This window comes from Solea solea, chromosome 5 (genome assembly GCF_958295425.1).
Source record: "Solea solea chromosome 5, fSolSol10.1, whole genome shotgun sequence".
Lineage (NCBI taxonomy): Eukaryota > Metazoa > Chordata > Actinopteri > Pleuronectiformes > Soleidae > Solea > Solea solea.
The window spans coordinates 14,426,965-14,447,151 of NC_081138.1; the positions used below are offsets into that span (position 1 = coordinate 14,426,965).

At 38.5% G+C, this 20,187-nt stretch overlaps 3 protein-coding genes across 4 annotated transcripts; 1 reads left to right on the plus strand and 2 right to left on the minus strand.

Moving 5' to 3' along the window:
* The first annotated feature begins 2,617 nt into the window (after window positions 1–2,617).
* Window positions 2,618–6,910, plus strand: styx (serine/threonine/tyrosine interacting protein). Of its 2 annotated transcripts, none has more exons than XM_058630083.1 (11): window positions 2,618–2,852; window positions 3,214–3,246; window positions 4,209–4,262; window positions 4,368–4,465; window positions 4,675–4,735; window positions 4,847–4,883; window positions 4,972–5,011; window positions 5,220–5,270; window positions 5,597–5,669; window positions 6,147–6,207; window positions 6,731–6,910. In XM_058630083.1, the coding sequence occupies exons 1-11, from the start codon at window positions 2,793–2,795 to the stop codon at window positions 6,802–6,804; spliced, it is 642 nt and encodes a 213-aa protein (XP_058486066.1). In that variant the 5' UTR covers window positions 2,618–2,792; the 3' UTR covers window positions 6,805–6,910. The 2 variants fall into 2 exon arrangements, with proteins under 2 accessions (XP_058486066.1, XP_058486065.1); XM_058630082.1 differs by having other exon boundaries at window positions 2,620–2,852; window positions 6,147–6,240.
* A 604-nt stretch (window positions 6,911–7,514) lies between these two features.
* Window positions 7,515–11,619, minus strand: gnpnat1 (glucosamine-phosphate N-acetyltransferase 1). Its single transcript, XM_058630084.1, has 6 exons — window positions 11,436–11,619; window positions 10,359–10,522; window positions 10,184–10,246; window positions 9,340–9,467; window positions 9,082–9,143; window positions 7,515–8,921 (listed from the first exon to the last, which is right to left on the minus strand). The coding sequence occupies exons 2-6, from the start codon at window positions 10,510–10,512 to the stop codon at window positions 8,774–8,776; spliced, it is 555 nt and encodes a 184-aa protein (XP_058486067.1). The 5' UTR covers window positions 10,513–10,522; window positions 11,436–11,619; the 3' UTR covers window positions 7,515–8,773.
* A 491-nt stretch (window positions 11,620–12,110) lies between these two features.
* On the minus strand, window positions 12,111–20,141 carry LOC131459953 (E3 ubiquitin-protein ligase AMFR-like). The gene is made up of 14 exons (XM_058630139.1): window positions 19,982–20,141; window positions 19,155–19,462; window positions 18,970–19,062; window positions 18,691–18,855; window positions 17,080–17,232; window positions 16,908–16,948; window positions 15,991–16,123; window positions 15,747–15,880; window positions 15,543–15,653; window positions 15,073–15,269; window positions 14,793–14,896; window positions 14,183–14,317; window positions 13,905–14,095; window positions 12,111–13,723 (listed from the first exon to the last, which is right to left on the minus strand). The coding sequence occupies exons 2-14, from the start codon at window positions 19,407–19,409 to the stop codon at window positions 13,567–13,569; spliced, it is 1,869 nt and encodes a 622-aa protein (XP_058486122.1). The 5' UTR covers window positions 19,410–19,462; window positions 19,982–20,141; the 3' UTR covers window positions 12,111–13,566.
* Window positions 20,142–20,187: the final 46 nt, after the last annotated feature.

Sequence of the window (20,187 nt, forward strand, 5' to 3'; positions counted from 1 at the left end):
GTATGTAGTCCAAAATCACCAAAAAAAGTCATAGTATAGTATCTCGTCCAAAATCACCTAAAAAAAGTCATAGTATAGTATGTCGTCCAGAATCAGTCAAAAAAAGTCATAGTATAGTATGTCGTCCAAAATCACCAAAAAAAGTCATAGTATAGTAAGTCGTCCAAAATCACCAAAAAAATTAATAGTATAGTATGTCATCCAAAATGACTTAAAAATAGTCATAGTATAGTATGTCTTCCAAAATCAGTCAAAAAAGTCATAGTATAGTATGTCGTCCGAAATCAGTCAAAAAAGTTGACTCCCAGCATTGACCGTAATTTCGACTACACGGGCGCACTTAAAAACGATGGTGCGGATGGCTCGACCACGCGAAGACGAATGACGGCGCACTTGACCGCAGTTTCTGGCTTCAGAGTAACCCTCTTAATATGTTTTTTTCGTTGTCCCAACACTAGCGTATGCTTCCCTTCCCGATCACAGGTAGTCTTCTTCTTCTTCTTGTCTTGTCCGGTCACAGGTCACTTCTGGGTCACGTAACTTGCATTTATCAAAATTGGATTAAACGGGAAACGCTTGTTATCTGTTTTTTCCATTTTTCATTTCAGCACAAAATCGGAAATTGGAAAAACGAGTCGTTATCCGTTTTGTCATTTTTATTATTTATTTTGAAAAACTAATGAACGAATGATACATGTATTAGTGACCCTTTTTTCTATGCCAATCAGGTGCACCACCTTTTGGTGAATGCAATTCAGATGTGGTAATAAGATCCATTCTGAGCAATCTGATCTCAAGTGGACAGGTCTGAATGCACCCAATGCATTCGGAATGTATGTTGATGTGAAATATTTATATAGTTCCTTTTTGTTTGTTTTTATATTTAATGCACTTTACACAAGTTGCTTTTTAATAATTTTGTTGTTTAGATGACTGCACAATGACAATAAAGACAATCTTAAATCTTGTTTAATCATGTTTTTGTTTATATACTAGAATCAGAGAACATGCAGTGCTTTATTTGTAGCCAATGTCACAATATTGACAATGATCATCACAATATTTATTGTTGTCCGATTTAAATTATTTTTCATGTTGAAACAGTGAAAGTACTGCTTCGTGTCACTACTTCTCGCTACCTGTCACTGATGCTGACACAACTGACATATCGGTAAAGTCATGAAAACATAATAACATCCATACAATACAAGGAGGAGAGATCGGATCACACTCCATAAGGCATCCAGAACACATTAAAGAGGCAGTTTAGGTTTTTTTGAAGTACGGTTGTATGAGGTACTGACATGATATCAACACTGACACTGGTTACTTTTTCTTGCACTTAGACAAGTTTCTGGCCAGAAACAACTTTGGTAGCCACACACAACCCCACAAGAATTGTTGATCCACTGCTGCCTCCATCAGTAACTTTGAATGCGTTATCTTGTGACTTCAGTGTTTTTGTCGATGAACTTTGATGCAGGAGAGTCAACGGCTGCCAGCAGATAACATGGCTCTGTCCCTGCTGGCATCCGTTATCAGTGAATGCAAGTATCCAGGTCCTAGGCTGGTAGGCTAGGCAGTGTTGATAGTGTAAGTACCTCGTAGAACTGCACTTAAAAATTCCGGAACTATCACTTTCATGCTGTCCACTTGTGATAGAATCTCTCAGGACGGCTGTTGTCTAAACAGGGGTTTCCGTGTGTAGCCTACATTTGCAAGTAAATGCACCAGTTTTCATCGCTTGGTCAGCTGATGTTATGCATTGTTGTTGTAATATGTAACCTGTATTTCAGCAGAGATCAAGAGCCGCACAAGTAGAGACACCTCATGTAACTGGAACATGTGTATTTGTGTTTTGTTTTTGGAACCTCCCACCACTTAGCAGGAGGATATGCTCTCCAAGCATGCCATGGTTATACCTCAGGTTGAAGGGAGCGTTTGGTTGAAAAGGAGAAAAAGCACACAGTTTTTTGACCGTGTATAATGATTTTGTTATATTGGACTGAATAAGAAATGTATTACTGGTTGGATATTCAAATACTTTCATTTCGGAACTTTGGAGAATCATTTTTTTACATGCGCCAGAACTTGCCAGCAGCAACCGGTGTGGCCCTTTTTGATTGGCAAAAAGAACAGTACTTGCATATAGTGCCTTGCCTTCTTCTGATGAGTAGTGTAGGAGTTTGATAACTCCAGAAGATGGCAGTAATGCAACAATGTGGACGCAAGCTGCCATTAAACCCTACAGAAGTGTAAAACTCTGAAAAGAATGACAACAGAAATAGTGTACAACAATTCAATACAAGAGCATTGATAACAGCCTCACCCTTCGGCAGCCATCTTGTGGTGCGTTTCATTAAGTCGGAGGTCGGAATTTGCAACTTTCCAAGACCGTTTGCATCCATGGTTTTCTCCTACGTCACTCCCCTTATAAAAACCCAATATAACAAGTATTACAGTAAAAATGTTTCCCGTTTTTTTTTTGTTTTTTTTTTACAACGCTGTATTACACTTTATTTCTTAGTGAAGTGTTACTTTAACTATCTCTCTCTCACACACTCACACACACACACACACACACACACACTCCCTCCCTCTACGTTTGCCTTCTGCTTCTGCCGCTGTGTCACGTGACAGAGGCAGCACTGACAGGGGGCAGCCAGCAGCATGGCGGACATGCATGTGGAATCTCTAAACAAATTGCATCGACTGTCCAGCTAACGCCGCCGCCGCGAGAATCACTGACGAGCGTGTAACACCGGGCTGGAGGTGCCCGAACAGACCGTAGAATGGACGAGGAGAACAAACTTCAGTTCCCGTCTCTGCCCGCGATCAAGGAGGAGCTGCTGGTGAGTGTGTGTTAGCTGACATGTCCACTGTGTTTGTATGTCTGGCTAACCCGAGCTAACCTCCCCTTTAGCATTTCCGTCTGACACACAAAAGATTCCACTAAAGTAAAAACGTGTGTTTAGAGTTATGTGTGTGTCTATGAAACAATCTTGTACATCTCCTTGACTAAGGTCGAGTTCATTTATTTGAAACGTAACACTGTAAGTAGCCTAGCTCACCACAGCTAGCCACGTACGTAGACAAAGTTAGCTGGTAATGACTTAGTCCCGTGGCAGGAATATTTCCAGATGCTGTCACATCAACACAGCAGCTGGATTTTCCTCAGACTCTGACCTCCCTTAATATTTCTTATTTTAACAGGACTGGGCTTATCCGATGAGACGAGACATGCAGGTATGTATGGGTCTTCTGTGTGCATAAAGGCAAAGCTTGGCCAGAGGGGTTTCCCATGAGTGTCAAAAATACAGATGCTCATGTTTTTAAGTAAATCTGTTCAATTACATAATGACAACTCATTGCATTTGGCATGGAGACATGATCAAGAGGGTATGATCAACTCCATACCAGCATCAGAATGTGGAAGATAGGTGACTTTGAGTGTTGGCAATAGGGCTGCAACTAATCTATCGATTAATCTGTCAATTATTTACTCTTATAATCGAGTAATCGTTCGGTCCATAAAAAGTGTTTGTTTTATCAAACCTGGAAATTATGTTATCAAGTGTCTTGTTTTGTCCATAAACAAATGATTCAGTTTTAACGATTTCTTTGTTATATGGAGTAAAGAAACCAGAAAATACTCACATGTAAGAAACAGACATCAGAAAAGCTGTTTTAATAATGAAGGTTTTCTTTTTCCTTCTACCTGATTAAAATATGACAAATGATTCACAAAATTGCATTTATTGAACACCATATAATTTTATATAATTTTTGGTTTGCCTTTATTTTAAATAGAAATATACAGTGTGTATATGTGTGTGTGTGTTTATATATATATATACAAATACACTATATACATTTACATCTAGGGAGATTTCAAAGAAAAATACAGTTGGCTGTTTAAAAATGTGCTGAATGTTAGTCATGTTGAATTTATTTGAATAGTCATTTCTGTGCAAACCTTGGTACATGTCTCTTGTGTGTGGACAAAAACCGCAGTTGGTTGCTAATTATTGCACCATTGCAATGCTGTGGATACGAGTAAGGACGTCATGTCGATAAAGAGAATTACTGGCTCGTCCTGTGTGAATTGACGATTGACGTATTTGTGGTTTGGCTCCCTCTTATGAACATAAATCCATGTTAATGTCTGTGTCAATTATTTGCTGTCTTGCTCTGTCTTTAATTTTTAGGAGATATTACCAGGACTGTTTTTAGGACCCTACTCTGCTGCAATGAAAAGCAAGGTATTTTTTAAACGAATATTGTTTGATACAAGTGACAGTGTCACACAAACTGCCCATATTTTTGTAGCTCATATTACATACAGTATATTATGTCTCTTTTCCCAGCTGCCATTTCTGGAAACGCAGGGCATAACGCATATTGTGTGTGTTCGCCAAGATATTGAAGCCAATTTTATCAAGCCCAATTTCCCTCATACCTTTAGGTCAGTAAATATACACACACACATATATATATATATATATATATATATATATATATATATATATATATATATATATATATATATATATATATATATATATATATATATATATATATACACCCAAATACTGTGCGTGATGTCCTGTCTGCATTTTGTCAATTTGTTGTCCTTTTTTGTTAACTCGCACATTTTATGCTGCATCTTTGCAGATACCTTGTATTAGGTATTGCTGACAATCCAATGGAAAATATAATAAGATTTTTTCCTATGGTGAGTTACAAATTATACTCTGTTTCCTTCTTGGCAAGCTTTTAATTGGCTGAAACAAGATGTCTGGCATTTATTTCATTGTCCCCGTTTCATCATCTTCTTCTTCTTCAGACTAAAGAATTTATTGATAGCTGCTTAGCAACAGGAGGTAAGAATGCACGCAGCTTCCATTTTTATACCCAGAATGTCAAGTGGAAAGGAGTCACAACAACAAACCTCTTGTATTTCTCTTAAAGGAAAGGTACTGGTGCATGGTAATGCAGGGATATCAAGAAGGTGTGTTTGTTTTGCTTTTACATCACATCATGCTTTAAAATATCATTTCTATGTGAAGTGTAGACCATTATATGACAGGATTGGGGCCAGATGTTAAATTTTTTCTGACTTTATATCACATGTGGCCTTAATCCTCTTCCATATATGTATAACATCTATACAAATACTTAATATGATGGCATCTCCTTTTATGTATTCTTTCTTTTAGTGCCGCCCTTGTGATTGCATACCTTATGGAAACATTTGGAATAAAATACAGGTATTGGAACATGATAGATAATGTGTCTGTGTGTAACTTTTCCTCATAAATTCCATGTTCTTTTGTGCCACTAATGTATGTGACAAGGACACGCCTTGCATATACTGTGTATCTTTAATTTAACGTGTGCCCACTTCACATTGACACATGACATTCAATCTACACAGTAGGATATAGGATTGCATACAGGCATTGAGGAAATGTTTGAAAATGTTAACATTTGAAACTCACAAATAAAAACAAATAATTTATATCTGAATCGCTAACATGCACTTGTTACACTGCAGAGGCTACGGGTGTAACCGTCTGTCATGTTCACTCCACAGGGATGCATTCAGCCACGTCCAAGAGCGGAGGTTCTGCATCAACCCCAATGTGGGCTTTGTGCACCAGCTACAGGTAAAGCTTGAGTAGAGACACGGCTTTGAGATCAGATTTATCAATAACGTCATTCACATTCAAATATTCATCTACCATTCAACACAATATAGTGGCAATCTTTCTTGTCTCTCTTAATAATGGCTGCGGAAAGCTAAAATGAATTCCCGTGCCCTAAACTTTCAGTCACTAAATAGTGTAAGCAGTGCGAAGTGTCGGACGTCATTATGTGTTTGCAGCTTGTAGGTCAGACATTTCACGATGACCAGAGTGTTGAAGAAGGCTTATTCATGTGATCTTTAAGTGTGCATCTTCTGGTGTTTAAGAATGAAATGAAAACAGGATTATCTTTGGTGTTAACCATGACGGTGCCTAGGTTTGAGATTGAATTGTGATCGCTGACTGAATGCATGCTTTGTTGCCTGTGTAGACTGCATATAGCTGCTATAACAGTGTACTGCTGTAATAATGAGTGTTTTTTTTTGTTTTTTTTCCTAGGAGTATGAAGCAATCTACCTAGCCAAATTGACCATTAAAATGATGTCACCGATGCAGCTGGGTAGGTCCTTCCCCTTACATCCAGGGATGCCAGGTTAGTACATAATGTATCCAGTCCTGCACAACCACTTCAGTCTCCTCATGTCTGTCCATTACAGGAGGGGGTAAAAGTAGTGTTTCTCAGGTTAATTTGTTCCAGATGAGTACTGAGAATAAGATAGTATCAGCATTAAGTAATAACATTCTCAGGATTGTTTTCATATTTGAACAAACCAGCTGAGCAAAGTGTGACTCATCAGCAAATGCAGCAGTTCTGAAGGTGATTTCACATCTGACTGCATTCATCTTAACATCATGAATGTTTTTGTATTCTTGTATTCAAACACTGAAAGTGCTTGTGATTGAATCATAAAGGTAGCTTTGTTACGTCAGTGATTCGGTATATTGATCAGGCTATATTCTATTTGTAATCCAGAGAGTTTTACACTTGTTTATTCTGACTCACTAGATGAAGATTGTTCTTAACTGTTTTCAAAATCCCCCTCACTATAGAAATACAAGTTGTTTTGTCTACACCTCAACAGGAAGCCGTAAGCGCAGTCTGGAGGAGGATGAAGACTTTGGATCAATGCAGGTCACAGCAGCACAGAATGGATAAGCTTTGCATATATTAGCTGTGATGCGCAGTGCACTCTGTTTCTTTCCTTTTTTTTACATTTTTAATGGGATTAAAAATGTAAATATTTGAATTTTTTGTAAGGGGAAGGGATATGGGTGGGTGGGAGGGAACACTCATGTCTGAGACATGGAGTACTGATGGGGAAGGGCAAATTTGATTATTGTTTTTTTTTTTTTTTCCTTGATCTGTATGCACTGATGGGAGATTTTTTGCAGTTTTATAGTATTTAAAGCATTTTGCATTTGCAGCGGGACAGTATTGCAATAATGCACTTTCGATACTTGAATTTGTGTAGATGACCAGAATGGGGCAGAGAAAGGGAAAAGTAGCCAGGATGTTGCCCAGTGGAGGACACGAGAAGAGGAATTGAGATAATACCTTTACTTTGGGAGTAGAAGGTTATGGACTAATATCAGGCTTAATTTGAGATAGTAAAGAATGGAAAAATAACTCACTGCTTAATAAAAAGAAGTCTGACTGAGTGCTGTTTAGCATTTTTTTTTCTTTCTTTCTTACTTAATGAAATGATGTGCTGCTAATTCATTTACTAATTTAATAAAATGCATTTTCTCTTTGAGAAATAAGAGGCTATATTAAAAAATATTACATCATTTACCAAACCTTTCTGGACATCTTACTGAGTATCTTTTAATTTGTTTTATAACTCAACACAAGAAAGCACCACTGAGTGTATATCATAGAATATTTTATTTCGGCTCTTACAAACCTGTAAATAAATTAGATTAAATATTTTCCCCCAGTTCTTCAGGATCACAGTAGCGTTATAAAACATTTACAAAAGTTTACAAACAAGTTTCCTTATAAAATTATTATTACCCATTTTGCAAAGATTCTCTCAGCTAATTGTGGTTATGAATATCAACCAAATATAAAACTTTAAAACCCATGCATTTCCATCTCTCTCAAACTTTTGTTCAATTGAAATTTCAAGTTTTACTTTTTAACTTCATGCATTGAAACCACCATATTTCAGTAACAATGGTCGGATACTTCAAGTCTTTGGAAAGAGCAGTGTACAAACAGACTGGTGAATAAAATCCAAATAAATGCATTATCCCAAGTAATTAACTACTTGCATTTCTAGAAAGATGATGTTATCCTTTATTAGGAAAAAACCTTCAGTTCTTTATGGATTCACTTGTAATGATTGCAACAGATTAACTACATATCCTTCTAACACACTTGTTTAGTTCATGTGGTATATTATTTCCCCCTGGTATAAACCCTTAGTTCCATTACAGTCACAGAGATGTGTAAGTGGAATGAATGACATTCAGGCCTGTGTAGATATTTGGAAAGATTTCACCCTCCACCCTGGTGAGGTAGCCATGGTTACCAAAGGGGTGAATGTCTTTGACATAAACAGAGTGTTGAGGAACGACATAGCACAGTCAAGAACTCGTCACTCTGCAGCTCTGCCAGTTCTTAAGAACTGTCTTAAGAAAAAGCCTTATGCCGTCCGAGTGTAAACAATAAATAAAAAAAAGAAATCACAACTTCCAAAGTGACACATTTTCCTTTGATGACTTTGCCCTAGATTTTCATATAAAAAAGAGATAGGTCACATTATCTATTAAATGTTCAAATTTTATACAGCTGCTGGGCTCACTCTGTGCCCCCCCTCCTCAGATCTTACACAAGGTCTCAACAAAAGAGAGTTTGCCTTCAGGGCTCCTGAGCGGTTGCTTCCAGTACAGGCTCCACTCTAAGGTCAATTTCACCATTAGAACAGACAATGCACTCAAAAAGAAGCCCTGCAAGCAGACCCCACTCCCACTAGAATCCAACAGATTAAAACCAATCAAACAAGATGATCCGCTGTGGTGACCCCTGAACAGAAAAGCCGAAAAGATAAGAATGTCACTAATCTACTACGAGTACCTGTTGTGTATACAGATATAGTCCAGGTTTAAATCCGCTGCCGTCTTCATTCGGAAAATCGACACTGCATGTAGGTCTCACTTGAAGCGCTGTAGCCAAACTTTTCATAGAAAGCCACATTTTTGAGAGAACATTCCAGTGTGATTTTATAGCAGTTCAGTTTTTTGCTCAGAAGAGTAAGAGTTGAAACTAACCTACAAGGACAGAGAAAAGAGAAAAAGGGTGAGGAAAAACCATAAATCACACAATATGACCAAAAAATCTCCATTATATAAATCACTTGCATACATGAGTATTAGGAGTGTTGCATATGAAAACAAGATGCCTCTCTCTGGTTCACAGAGGTCTACTCACAGTTTGCCCAGCTGCTTCCCTCGACAGACATCACTGACTACTACCTCCTCCACCCGGCCTCTCTGCACACAAAAACACAGTGACCCATTTTATTTAATAAACATACATTGATGCCATTCACCTGTTACAGTAATAGTGTCAAGTATGTCGGGTAGATGTCACCAAGATGTCAAGTAAAAATTCAAATTAATGAGATGAATGTGTGACAGTTGTATCTAGTTATATGAACATATTAATAACTATTTAAGTGTAATTTACCTTTGCACAGGAGTGGATGAATTTGTGCTCTGTGATCAATGTCGCCGTGGCAACAATCTGCCCCAGATTGGTGTCCTCCACCACAACAACATAGTAATCTCCTGTCTTCTTCATGTGATCAAACTTTTCTGGAAGCCAGAGACAACAAACTTTTTTTAAAACTCATAAATGATCTGCTAATTATACTGAGCTATAATCTAAAGTATATACTATAGGATATGTTTCTACTTCTGAGTGGTGCCAAGAAAGTTGGCTTTCAAATTATTTGGACTGTGTAAGGGCTGAACAATTAATCAAAATCGAAATCGCAATAGTCTAATTTTAGTCTAATCGCAGGAGGCGCAATACTTTCTAAAGCTAAAATGTGTGTCATAATATAATTTTAGATTAATTATTGTGATCTATACACATCTTATTCTACAAACATCTTTGCTTCTCACAGATATCACACACTAATCATTAGGGCTGAACAATAAATCAAAATTTTATCGAAATCGCAATACAGATGCAATATTTGTTCAAGCCAAAATGTCATTTTAGATGAATTATTATTACACATCTTATTCTACAGACTGAAGAGAACATCTTCGTTTCTCACAGAGCTGCACAAATATCACACATTAATCCTTCTAAATATGTTTATTTGAATGAAAATGATAATAATGACGTAAAAATGACCATTCCCTCTGATATCGCGAATCATATTGCAATCACAATTCCTGTTAAAACGATCGCAATTAGATATTTATAAAAATTGTTTGTTATTAGTACATGTTCTTAACAACAACAACAACAAAAAACAAAAGAACAGGACTTTAATATCAAACATCAACCGCAAACCTACTCGTGAACTGCTCCGGTGTGACATCTCCAGTCTGGGTGAGTTGAGATAAAACCATGAAGAGTCCTGGAGCACAAAAACATCAAAATAAGTTTAGAAAAAAAACAGCAAAATAAGTTTGGTCTTGACATTTTCCCTGGAATAGATGTACTAGTTTGAAATCTCTTGCCTGACTCACCTCTATTGAAGTCAGCCATACAGAGCGGCCTCAGCACCAGGCCTTCTCCTGGACAGGAAGGGGAGATGGGGGGAGAGAAGGACACAGTGTTGCTACTCCAGTCCAGCTCCTGAAGCAGAGAGGGGTCAAACAGAGGAGTCTCGTCCAGCAGCATTCCACTTACTCTGCATAAGAAATACACACATGTACATGCATAAGACACATGCATATCCATTAAACACTTAATAGGACTCTTTATTTATTTAGTGTATCAGTTGCACAATTTGAAGGTTAGTACCATCAGACTGAACGGGAAACAGAAACAGTAAGTAAAACAGAACTTTGACCAGACAAATAAAATCCACACCGTGTTGTGTGTCATTGGCTGAGAAGTCAGCTGAACACACCCTTTAATTACAATACACATCTCATTACAGCGCGCAATGAGGTTACACCTGTTTTTACGTAAGCATTTCATCCCTCATAGTCTCTGGATCTGATGATGCGTTCCAGGATATGTAATTTGAGAAAGGTCCACCCTACAGAAGCCCATTCATAGTTAAAGGCCAACGGGCAGCATCCGCAGTGCTGGTCGTGATAGCTTTGGTTTGATAAATCAAATGAATAGAGGTATTTGCTTGTGGGTTTTCATGACATCAGAACACAGCTAAAAATGTTTACCGATGTCACCACCTCAACCATCAACCGTGGTATAAACTACTGCTTTTTAAACTGAGAGAGACCGGTTCCCCTACACTTTTGACTAGCAAATGTACTGATTGAATACAAGCGAAAGAACAACGATTTGGATGACTGACAATCCACATATGGAGCTTCAGCGGCGCACACATGACATGAGTACTCATGCAGGTTTGTGTGTGTTTGGCTAGCTAACATTAGAGTTAATGCAGAACATGTCAAGTCTTCTAAGGCCAAAACTATAAAGTCACGTTTGGCTAAAGCGTTAAAACTTTTTATTTACTCATGTTTTCTGACAAACAGCAACAATATAACACTTTCTATCCAGTTCGCCAGCTATAACTTCACACTGTGTTACCTGCCACGCTAAGCAGCTAGCTAGCCACGTTAATCACTTACCAGAGAAAGCAACACACAGGAAAAGTCAGTCCGGCGTAATTCCCTCAAAGTACCGTGCCACACAACCGGGTAGATTAGCTATTCGTTTTGAATGAGGCTGGACTACATCATTATGACGGTCGGAGGTGGGTGGTGTTCGGCTGGTGTTACCGCCTAGCGTGGCGAGTCCTGGACATGACGTGGCAAAGATGTCGGACGTAAAGGTGGGCGTAACCCATGACGTCAGTAGAAACCGTAGGCCTCGAGAACATTGATGGGAAGTTTCTGGCTCTAACAACAAAAAGGCAATTTAGACTGTCAATGTTTGGTCCTCCTTTTCTTTCTCTTTTTAATAACTCATCAGCTACCCTGGCAAAGTTTTATTTCTCCTGTTTTTGCTCTGCTTGTTTGTTCACTAATGCAGTATGTTTCTTTCATCACTTCTGCACTGTAACCGTATTGCAATAAAAAAAACACTGATGGGAAGTTGTGAACTTTTGTGCTGAAGAACAACCACGAGGAAACGAGGAACGAGGAAGCATTAAAATCCATAAGGATAAAGAACGGGGAAAGAATAAGAATAAGGATGAGAATGAGGGGTGACTTCGACTTGTAGTTTAAGAACTGCATTTCGGTCTTCAAAACTGACATCGACAACCTTTATTTGTCTGAAACTGAAAGGAAATGCAACATCCATCAAATGAAACAAGACTTTATTTTGAAACACGGACAGGAATGACAAATCCTGCTCTTCCTGTTAATTGCTTTCTATTTTATTCTTTTTCTTAAATTGTCATTTTCGTGTAGGCTGAATACAGGAAAAAGCAGGAGATTAAATAGTATTACAGAGGCCAAATTATATGCACGACTCTCAGCCAAACAGCCTAATACAATTGCTATCTTCTCATCACTCACACATTGATTAGTCTCAAACAAAGATTCAGTTGTCATGGTCTTTAGCTAAAAAGCCATAGAAGCCGTTTATTGACTCTTTTGTATTAACATATTTTACAAAAACTAGATTTACAGAACTTCTCCATAACTGAACAATTTTTAATTTAGGCACAAACATACAGGAAAGCTCAGTCCAGAGAGCATTTCAGTTCTGATTAAGAAAGAAATGGTTATGAAAGATAAACCATATGTACGAAAACAAATCATAAACATTAAAACCTGTAAATTAATTCATGACAGATTGAAAATGAAAACAAACTTTCCATTACTTAAAATAACTAAAATCTAATTCCTTATTATTACAACACCCCAAACAAGTTTCAACAATAAAAAACAAAAACAAAGAATAAAGATCACAACAATTCAGCTTTCAGTGGAAGTTTGTGGGCTACTCTTAACTATAAAGTGGAAAAAAAAAAAAGCAATTGTCTAGATTCATGCACATCTCAGCCCAAACTTTCCTTACTCAGCAATCATAGAAATCACATAATGCACAGTGTCCATCCTTTTGTCCATTAAAATAGATTCAATGAAATTCAACTTGAATACATCTACTACAGATGTTCTTGCTGTCAGTCAGTCATAATTTGACACCCTCCCGCAGACAGGTCTGTAATAATGGTCAGTCACTCTCCCGACATGTGTGCCACTGCCTTCTTCTTCCTTTCTACAATCCCCAAGGATGTGAGCGCACCTTACATTTCGTCGGGAAGCCCCTTTAGCCCACCAACACCAGAAATAGCCAGGCCTTTGTCCCTAAATTGTTGTACCAAGTCCTGGTGCTTGGTGGTGATACAGATGTGATCTGATAAAAGGAAAACCAACAAGGCCCGAAAAAATGCAAAGCATGCTTTTTTTCTGACAGTCAGTCTCAATCATAGCAGATACACATTATCTACTGAAGCTGGTGGTTGCAATGTGTGGCACAAGAATATAGGGCAATGCAATGCAGCATTGCTTGATTTGCATCCATCAATTAATAATACTCAAAATACTGAGGCTTGAATCAGGGATGCAAATGCTTCTCACAGCAGTCCGACCTTACTGAGGCAGCCCAAAACGGTGTTTGCGATACTTTGTGAAAGTTTTGAAGAGGTGAAGACTACTGATATACAACAATCGGGGATGGCCAAAATAGCACCATTTGTGCTATGATGTCAATGTTGGTAGACTCTTTACCTGAAGCCAGGTTTTTAATTTAGGGTAAAGTGTCTTGCTGATTTTGTATGCGTCTCTCTGCAGCTGCTGCCATGGTTCTACGTCTGAGCACAGTTGAGTCCGATTCTGGGACAGCGTCCTCCTCCAGTCTAGGCAAATCCTCATCCTGGTCCTCCGGACCTTTGTTTAAGTATCTCCTAAAGGAAGTAGTAAGAATGTTAAGATACAACCTTGACAACACAAACAGCATGTATTGTGTGGTCAAAGTACTTCAGACATTAAAATTGAAATTCTCCAAACTGCAGGAAAAAAAGGAAAGAAAAAAGACGAAACTTTTTTTTACTGTGGTTTAAAAAAAACAAACAGCTGTATACCAACCTGCGGGCTTGCTGTAGCAACTCTTCTTTTCTCTGCTTAAGCATCTTCTGCCTTTCCTCAGCTGACTTAGAGAAGCGACCTCCTCTGACCTCCAAGTTGTCTAGCTCGCTGACATTTTGCTCAGCTTCTCCACTAGGTCCTGCCTGATCACTTGATGCAGGGCTCATCTGTATAGAGCCACGTTCTATTGCCTAGTGAAAGAAGATAGGCATTTTATAACAGGTACTGATGTAAAAATTTAAATGGTCTCCTTAACATTTAACCACATATTTACTGACCTGTGTCGGGAAAGGCACCTGGATGCGTCCCTCCAGTATGTTGTCTGTGGTGACTTCCACAGAGCGAGTCAGCTGCAGGTCCTGCATTACCAGGTAAGAGGGTACCTGAGGAAACATCTCCTGGACCTGATGGGCCTAATGATCAGAATTTACATAGACAAATATTCAGAAAGACAGATAAGATGAGCAGAACACAGAGAGTTTGTAAGTTTTAGGTTAACACAAGCAGGGCTTATCCATACAGTAATTGATTTTCAAGTACAAGCCTGTACAAAATATTTTAAATCTATGTTTTAATATACTTATCATGCATTTAAACTTTAGGTTTGTGCTAATTTGTTGAACTAACAATTGTTTTGCAATGCTGGTAGACATGACACAGGGCAATCTACAAGCTTTCTTTTTCAGTTCACAAAAACAACACTATTCATTTCAATTTTTTTGTGTTGAAATGTTTTCAATTTCAACATTAACTTATAAACAGTGAAAAACAAAAACACTTTCAGTAATGTCAATAGAAAAAGTGACCATGTAGCTCAATTTGCTTTCTGTTTATTACCATCTCTCTTAAAATCAACTAGATTTCATCAGACTGTAAACAGGAACTCACCATGGCCATGAGCTGGGAGTTGTTAGCCTGAGCAATGCCCAGAATATTTGTACTGTGCATTACTTCCACTGAGAAACTGGGTAGCCAGCTGGCAATGCGAGACCCTGTAAGAGAATACATGGATTTTATAATAAATTCTCACAGTTTAAAACCTCATTCACTGTCACTGACACATTTTGCAACTTGTGGCCAATCACCCCTAATCAGCATGTGTTTATCAGGTGCTAACTGAGAACAAGATATGGCCAACAGTCACTTGCTACTTGGATCTGTGTCTTACCATCAAAGTGGAAGAAATGATTGTGTTGATTAATATGTGGTCTGGCATCTGGAGCAGCTCCTACTGGGCCAATGTTTTCTTCCAACCCTCTGGCCTGCTGCTGACCATTTGCCTGAACTCCATCCCCATTAATGTTCAGAGATGTCCTACATGTTGGGCATGAGGTATCCTGCTCAAGCCATGAACGCAAACAGGAGCTGGAATAACAGACACATACACAAACATGATGAAAGCATTACTCCATATAAAGACTTAACCTTCATTTCAGCATCAAGGGAGGAAGAGTCACCAAACAGCCCTAACAATTACAAAATCAGAGAAAAGCCCTGAGAATTCTGTTTCTATGGAAAATTACATTCTCTACATTATAGATAAGCCTTTTCTTGCCTTTTCTTGTTTCTGAAGTTACAAGTGATACCACAAGCCACATTGACTGCATGCATACAGGCAAAAGTTGAAAATAATTTTACTTGTGGAAGAGATGGCCACAGGGTAGTTTCCGTGCTGTCGTCATGGTATCCCAGCAGATGGCACAATCGTCATCATTTGCTGCCAGCTCCTCCAGAGTAGCAATAGCAAACCTGTAATCAAAAAGTTCACAGTATATGCATAAGTAATTCATATGAATTGGACAAAAATGAAAAAAAAAAGAAATAAAATGAAAACAGTATCACCTGGCCTCCATGTTGTTGATGACGCGAAGGTAATTCTTGTGTCGACGAATGCGGCGCTGGACTTCATGGAAGAGATACCGTAGCTGCATGAAGATAACCAAGCTTGCCATGGACAGCCAGATATTACCAAAAAGCTATCAACAGAAATGGAACAGGTGGACAATTAGAGGGAACAGCAAGAGAAACAAGAGACATACTAAATTTCCATAACATAGGACCACACCATCCATTCTATGCATCTTACCAGCATATGGATATGGTGCATGAGGTCCAAAAACAACATAGCCAGCTCCATGATGAAGTCAGAGTAGTAGACATATGTCCCCTTACTCTCCCAAGTCCCTGGATGGTTTAGATCCCACAGATGAATGGAGTACCTGAGGGGGCATGCACAACTCTTTATGACTGTGAAATATGAGTTAACATAAGGTCTGGCAATCGTGAACCGAATCACAACCCGTTCAGCAGCATTTTAGTTCAACTGTATCAGTTGGAGTCTGTGCTCTGGTCATTCAGGAAGTACTGAATCTGAATGTTTTTAACTAACTGATTCTAATAATTCAGCACACTAGAAATAACTGCTTTGCTTGCCAATAGTTGGTGTGTGTCGCGTATAAACAACGCCATGGCAGGCCTGTGCAGCCGTGCTATGATGATTGGTACAACAGCACAGGCAATGCTACTGTCGGTAAGATGATAATAGCCACAATTTGAAAAATGGGACCCATCCTTCATCAGAAAAGCAGAAAAGAGACAACAAAGATCATAGTAGCCACACAATTTTGCTATGTTAGTGAAAATGTTTAAGAAAGTATAATATTTGGAAAATTTGGATCTACTTTTGAGAAGTTAATCACAAACCAATTTGTCCCCACAAACACATTTTTCATTTACCATATGTAGCATTGCTAGTGACAGCACATAAGCTTTAATGCTGAAAAACAAAAACAATGCTTCTGTCTCTATTAGTGCATCAGCTGATTTGAATGGGTTAGACTTTTAAAGCCCTAACAACCCTCCGTGGAACAAAGAAGCCTTTCATACTACAGCTGATGAAGCCAGAGGGGGAAAATGTATTGTTGCAAACACTTGCCTAATTCCAATTGAACATCTATTCTGCTTCAGAGTGTGGATGTGTAAGGTGACTTTAAGGGGACTTACCGCATAATGACATGCCCAGTGCGTACAGTTACCAGAAGACACTGGAAACATAAGTAGACAAGTCAATTTATATATAACAATCCTAAGTAGGGCATTACATTTACAAAAGAGTATGTGAGAAATTGTGAATTAATGTTTGTTTGCCCATTTTTATACGGCTGTGGCTTCTCACCTCTGCTCCCATAAAGGAGAGTGTGTGCATGCCATGGGAAGCTCCCAGCAGAGCACAGACCACAGCCAGGGCACAGCACTTCAACAGAAGGCAAACCAGCAGACAGAGCACTCGCAAATGGCTGCTCATGGGAGTGGAGGGGGAGAATGACAGCTGTAAAGAAGAAATGTGGATTATAGTTGGATTTAAATTTCATTTTCTTGAATCTATTTGTTCTCGAATACAAAAAACAATTAAACCAATCAAACCACCCATAATGTCCATTTAAAGGAAAACATTGCCAAAGACTGTCAACTGATGGTTGTTATTGTCTGAATTAGATAAACTACCAATATGAACATCAATGACTGTCTTAAAGGGTAATATTACACTCACAAAATATACTGTATGTATTACCATGAGCAGTTAACCCCATTTAAACCCCAAAGCTAGAGAAAGACAGCTCGGCTGACATCAATTACAGACTTCAAGTTAAAAGGAGGCATTTTCAATCACATGCCCCAGCAAGCAGACAGAAATGGCCATCAGAAAAATGAATCCAATACATGGTATATCACGGGTAACATTCCACATTCTGCCTAAAATGTCATTACTTGTAAGGGGGTGAATATGATAGTTTGTTTTCCCCCAACATGTTGAGCACAATCTGATACAGTGTAGTCACTGAAATTGTATCAGTAGTCTAATGTGCTATGGCAATGGACCTATTAATAGATTCATGGGTAAAAAGAGTAGTCACTCTTAGACCTTAGGGGGGCATGCTATACACTTTTTAAGTCTGACTACTCTATGAAGTTTGTAGGTGCATTGATCATGTGTAGGGCTGAACAATTAATCAAACTTTTATAGAAATCACAATACAGCTTACTGCAATTTTCAAATCGCAGGAGACGCAATATTTGTTCAAGCCAAAATGTGTGTCAAAATATAATTTTATATGAATTACTATTACACATCTTATTCTACAGACTGAAGAGAACATCTTTGTTTCTCACATAGCTGCACAAATATAACACATTAATCCTTTTAAATATGTTTTTTAAATGATAATGAGAATAATGATGTCAAAATTACCATTCCCTCTGATATCGTGAATCATATCGGGATCGCAGTTAGGGTTATTCAAAATCGTTCAGCCCTAATCAGGTGTCAGTTGCAAAGAATGCAGGTCTAGTCCTATCATGTTTAATATTGTGTGGTGAAGGGCAATTTTTATCTCCTACAATGTCTCCTAGCAAAAAGAAAATCGAATACTAGCAATTGCAAACCTAAATTGAATATGACCTTGTGCTATTTGTGTGATCTCTATAACCTTGATGCCATTTGGTCAATAACATTTACACAACACAAAAAGCAAATCCAGTAACTCCAGGCATCCAGGACAAGTCATTTAGCATGACCCATCTTATTCAAAAGGTGTTTTCTCATCTACAGACAGGCTTTTAAATTTGCCTTCAGCTCTGAATCTATTAAAAACAGAGTAGCTACCATAACAGTTGCATTACTACTGGTAATTTGAATAAATGTGTCTGAGATTCTCAAGCAAAGTAGTCATCAACAATGGGTTGGGGTACTAGATATAGTTTAAACGAGTATTTATATAGCACTTACATATTCAAATCTGTCTTTGCAGAGTTGAACCATGAGATGTAGAAAGACCAGGGCAGAGAACCACAAACACCACATGACCACCTCCTCCACTGTCTGCACATTCAATACACCAAAGATGAAGATGAACTTGTAGAAGATGAAATTCCAGAATTTATCTTTCAGGTGCTGAGGGGAAGAAACAGAATATAAAACAAGATATTTTTATTATCCAGTCATTTTAAGAGGTTAGCATGAAAATAGTACACAATTGTTATTTTAACTCATTGGGAGAAAGCTTACCTGCTTCTCACTGACTCTTAGTGGGCCAAACACCACATACTGAATCACTTTTGCAATTAACATCAAAGAGCAGCAAAATGTGTTCACTAACACCTACATGGGATGAAGAAAAGTGGCAGTTGGTTATTGCGAGATCATCATCATCATATCAGGCAATTCAATTGAGTGAACTGGACAACACTCACCCATACAAAGAGACTGTCAGTGGCAAGATACCACAGAACAGTAGTTGCCAATTCTGTGTTACTAACATCATTATTTAGATATTTAAGGTCCACTTCATGAGGAGCTGGTGTTTCGTCTGGTTCCAGGGGCCCAAAGCCTGGATCCGTCACAGTGTTGTAGGCACTAATGATGCTCCCAGCAAGCAAAGCTACACTCAGTATTGTGTAGGTCTGCAGGCTGGGCCAAGGAAACCTCTCCAGAAACAGCAGAGGCATGGCAGTGTTTACGGTCCACTCTTTAACTTGGTTGACCAAAGAGCTCGAACAACCTGTGAGGGCAGAAGTGAGTTAGCTGACGCTGACCAAACATTACACAACCCTGCGTGGATATTGCAAATATTTTTTAAAAAGGGCTAACATATGATCGTGGTTGAAACACGCTAATATAGGTTTTCGTGATTATTACTGACCTAATCAATTGACACAGGAATGTGACACTATCTGTGTAGTTACCAGGAAGATCAAAGACTTACATTAGCCTTCAAGTGGGCTAACTTCACGTTAGCTCAATACAGTTGCTGTCAATAAATGACACCAGTGTTGGATTCTCTGATTTGTGATAGTTAAGGTCAGACAGAGAGTGAAAACCAAGGGTCAGCGAAAAAACTCGTTCACATAAATACCTTAGAACGGCTAACACTGAACGAAATGAGTTCACGCCCCTGCTATTAGCTTTTTACCTGGCTAACGTTAGCTCCTGCTAGCTTGCTTGTTAGCCACTATTGAATACAACGCTTACCCCCGTAAACAAGCACCTTACATGGAGCTCGTGTTTAACTGTCACTTACAGTGTGTCACAAACTTTTTCGGAGACCGTATCCAACGTCTCCTAATGTGCTCTGTTCTGTAGTTTAGCGCTGCAGCGCAGGGAAACTGGCAGCTGACAACATCGTCTTGTTTATTTCACAGCACTCGGCTGACAGAGGTTACGCGCTGTGACCACGTCATCACGTCAGCCTTCAACTTTTTGTTCACGTAAATTAATTTCTAAGAA